This window comes from Cryptotermes secundus, unplaced genomic scaffold (genome assembly GCF_002891405.2).
Source record: "Cryptotermes secundus unplaced genomic scaffold, Csec_1.0 scaffold25, whole genome shotgun sequence".
NCBI classification, from domain to species: domain Eukaryota; kingdom Metazoa; phylum Arthropoda; class Insecta; order Blattodea; family Kalotermitidae; genus Cryptotermes; species Cryptotermes secundus.
This window is the reverse complement of record NW_019722421.1, coordinates 79,954-83,994: the sequence shown is the minus strand read 5'-3', so window position 1 is coordinate 83,994 and position 4,041 is coordinate 79,954. Positions and strand designations below refer to the sequence as shown.

Below are 4,041 nucleotides of genomic sequence, written 5' to 3'. Positions count from 1 at the left end.
TATCGTGCTGTATTTGCGGGATGCTACGCTCACTGCTGAATATGGAAGAATAATATAAGTTGAGGAAGTTAGCCTTTTCTATCGAATCAGTAACGAGTCGTCCATTAACATCTTTGATTGCAGGAATATTTTCCCTATTTCCTTTGCGTCCTTTTACATACTTATAGAACTCAGTCTAGCAGTTACCTTCTTTTTTTAATACAGTCCTTAAAAAAATTCCTGCGCATTTTGCTTCGCTAATAACAACTGCTTGGATGATCGCTTCAGTTCCTCTCGATACTGCTGCCCTAATTTTCTTCTATTATATGCTTTTCTGAACTTTAATTTTAATTTTTTCATTTCCTTATTTTAGTAGTCAGGGTCTGAATTTTTTCTGAGTATTCTATGTGGAATAAATCTTTCGATACACTGAAGTATTATGCTCTTGAAATTATTCCATACTTCCTCAACGCATCCACCATTGCTTACCCATATTGAAAATTTATCCCGGAGAAAAGTTTGTAGACCTATGGTATCTGCTTTGTGGTACACCGGTACCAGTCTTTCTACTTCTGGTCGACAGTATATTTCTTTCCATTCTACTTCTAATAACACCCCACAATGGTCACTGATCCCTTGTATAACGCTGCAAGAGGTAAACAGGTTTTCCGGGCGGACTAAGTATACATCCAGCAATGCATCCCCTCGTGTCGAGTTGTTTACTACCTGCGTGTACCCACTTTTCCACCCCAATCTTTTTACAGATTCCTGACCTCCACTAATGCATTGCACGTTTCCATTCCAATCGGCGTAGGGCAAGTTTAAGTCTCCTGCAATAATGCTACGCTTTGTAAAATTTCCTAAAGAATCGGCTCGGGCTGCCAGTCTTTCTATAACCCGCATATCCTCATTCGGAGCTCTGTAGATGTCTACAATTTCCCATGTATATTTAGGGTCTCTGCCATTCACTTCAACTGTAATCATTTTGAAATCCTCGTCCACCCATAGTTCCACGCAAGCAATGTAATTCTTTACACAAATAAACACTCCACCACCTCGAGTATTCCTATCTCTCCTGAAAGTTGTGTACTCGTCCCTAAAAACTTCGGCATTGCTAATTTCCTGTCTGAGCCATGACTCCGTACCTATTATAAAATCGGGATTATACGTATCAATTAAATTCCAACATTCTAAAGATTTATTATGAATACTCCTGCAATTTACATGAAGCAAAACCAAAGAATTGCCCTCTATCTTCTATGCCCCTCCCGTAGCTACACATCCATCATTTGTGTTTTCCTGTCTCCTTGTCGCCGCCCCGGTTAGCGTCGGATCCTCGGTAATCGTGTTCGTCATCCCTCCAGGCGTTCCCTCATTGTTAACCCTCAGCAGCAGTCACTTGTTCCGATTTTGCACTCGGCCACCGAAATCACACACTCTGGAATACAGCTGGCCTAGTTTCCTCGCTCCGCTACTGTTTATGTGTAGTCCATCCCTGCCGAAGTCCCAGTCCTCAATCCAACTGTTTGGGTCCACAAATGTAACTCCTAGTGACCTCGCTACCCAGTCATATCTCTCGTTTAGTGCTCCAATACGCCACCACGACACGTCTCTGCGCCTAAGTACGCCACTCAGAACTAAAGTGGCTTGAGGAAACTTAGTCTTAGCCTTCTTCACCAGAGCATATACATCACCCATCACATAATCCAGATTTCCAGTTCGTCTTAGATCGTTAGTGCCTACATGAATTACGACAGTATCAGGGGCCCCTAGATCTCTGTTGTCTATGACTCGCTGCAGTTGCTCAGTTCTAATTCCCGGAAAACACTGTACCCTCATATGTTCAGCTTCCACATTGCGTATAATGGAGTCACCCAACACTAAGCACTCAGCATCTTGTTGTCTCTGCACCGTATCACCCCTGGCAACCGCTCCTCGTAACTGATTTTCCAGCGCACTGTTCTTCCGTTTAAGTTCTTCAATCTGCTTCATTGCATTCTCCAGTTTCTCCTCCAGTTGTCGAAGCCTGCCCCACCTGCACCTCTCACATCTCCACTTCCCGCTCTCTGCCATTTGGGCCTTTACATTGCCACAGCTGTTGTGAAACCAGCGTCCACATGTGTCGCACTGTGTTCCCGATTTCAGGTTCCTCTCACACCCGCTACACAATGCTTGTAGAATGTTCTCAGCATCCACAACAGGACCAGGGTTTTGCTCCACACCGCCGATTACTAATACTATGGCTAGAGCCGCTGCGCATAGAAGCATGTTGCCTATGTAGCTTCTTGCTTGTCCGTTCACCTCCCGGCCTTGGGCATGGCGCCAGGGAGTCCTTGCAGCCCAGTTGCCCACACGAGCTAGATAGTCCTCCAGGTAGCAACCCATTTCTATTAACTCTCCGGAAACACGACCGCTCTCGACAACGTACTGTACTGTACTGATTAACAGAAGATGTACGTCAAAGCTACTGCAAGACGCCGAATTGGATCAATGCTACTTCTGAAGTTTGTGTTCAGTTTTGTAATGTCGTTTTTTATCTTCTCTAGCAGCTTGTCAAAAAACTCAGAATTCATCCTAAATGCCCTGTAGAATCTTTCTTCATCTTCCCTCAACAGATGATACAAATTATTAAACTTATCTTTACACTCTCTGGACATGTTGATTTCATGCACCCATAATCTTCAGCGTTCTTTCCTAGAAGGAAAAAGTTATAGTTCGGTTGGTAAGAAGAAATCTATAATGTTCTATGATACTATGTAGTGTGTAAGAAATAAAAAACGACAAACATTAAGCTTTCCGTCAAAATTTAATTATAGATATTACTCATATATAAATGCAATGATATTTATGTATATATGAAGATGAGATGCGTTACTTACCTTTTCATCTCTTTATCATCGTCAAAGGCTACTGCTTTAAGAAGAGGCAACCATAAAGTATCGACAAAGGCTGAAAAGCGACTGAGACTGTTTTCCGCAGAATTTTCCCTCGCGATCAGCCCCGTGAAACTCCCATGTTATTGGTTGGCAACATGGCCGCCATGACACCTCGGTGAAATGCTGCTGCCATCTATGTTCAGCTTACATGACTAAATTAAAAATGACCTCCAGGGCCGAGAGCACAATCGGTAAGAAGGTATGCTACCTTAGCAACTATTTTGAGTGTTCCCCCTCGCCACCATCAAAATACTTTTTTCGCTACTAGATCTCTTGTACTGCAGTCTCTCTTTTCTTCTGGCGTTCCCACTAATAACCTATATGCATTCCTCGCCTCCCTATTCGTGCTACATGCCCTGCCAACCTCATCCTCCTCGACTAGTTATATTGAACACAGTCAAAGTATTCATTTCCACCCCCCAACCTATTTCCATTTTTGAACTGTGTTCAATATCACTGGTCGAGGAGGATGAGGTTGGCAGGGCATGTTGCACGAATGCGGAGGCGAGGAATGCATATAGGTTATTAGTGGGAACGCCAGAAGGAAAGAGACTATTGGGAAGACCAAGGTGTAGGTGGGTGGACAATATTAAAATGTATATTACATTTAAGCATCCTGTTACACTCTACACGATAAATGATACAAACTCCGTCCCAAGTGCAAACAATATATATTATATGTCTTTGATCTTGTTCTTTCTACACTACATGTTTCGGCCTCTATCGGCCATCATCAGGTGTATACTCTTAACATTGCTGCCACACTGAACCCAGTCTAAAATTTAGCATTTAAAAACACAATGTCACTTTCTTCGTATTATCAACATCTACCTCGTTGATATGTGTCTGGTATGTAGATTATATTGCACACGTCAAATTTGATATTCCTATAGTAGCACTATAAAATCTTTAGTTATGATGTTTTTAAAATCTTTTAAAATATTCTCTAAATTTTAAATTTAAAAGAAGACTACTTTAAGTAAATATAAATAACAATATACACACATAAGAAAATATTACGTACATAAAATAATAATACGAATATTTGTATATTACAGATAACACCTGTACAGTGTGGAAACAAGAACTAGCCGCTCCAGCACTTAGACATAGGGCGAGTAACCCT

General features: G+C 41.7%; 1 protein-coding gene across 1 annotated transcript; it reads right to left on the bottom strand.

Annotated features, from left to right (window-relative positions):
* Positions 1-6: 6 nt before the first annotated feature.
* Positions 7-2,959, bottom strand: LOC111861254. Its single transcript, XM_023845670.1, has 2 exons — positions 2,859-2,959; positions 7-2,673 (listed from the first exon to the last, which is right to left on the bottom strand). Exon 2 carries the CDS (start codon positions 2,362-2,364, stop codon positions 1,375-1,377), a length of 990 nt encoding a protein of 329 aa, XP_023701438.1. The 5' UTR covers positions 2,365-2,673; positions 2,859-2,959; the 3' UTR covers positions 7-1,374.
* Between the last annotated feature and the right edge of the window lie 1,082 nt (positions 2,960-4,041).

Bases quoted from the DNA above. Each gene is read 5' to 3' on its own strand.
- LOC111861254 (XM_023845670.1), bottom strand. From the start codon at position 2,364: ATGGGTTGCTACCTGGAGGACTATCTAGCTCGTGTGGGCAACTGGGCT.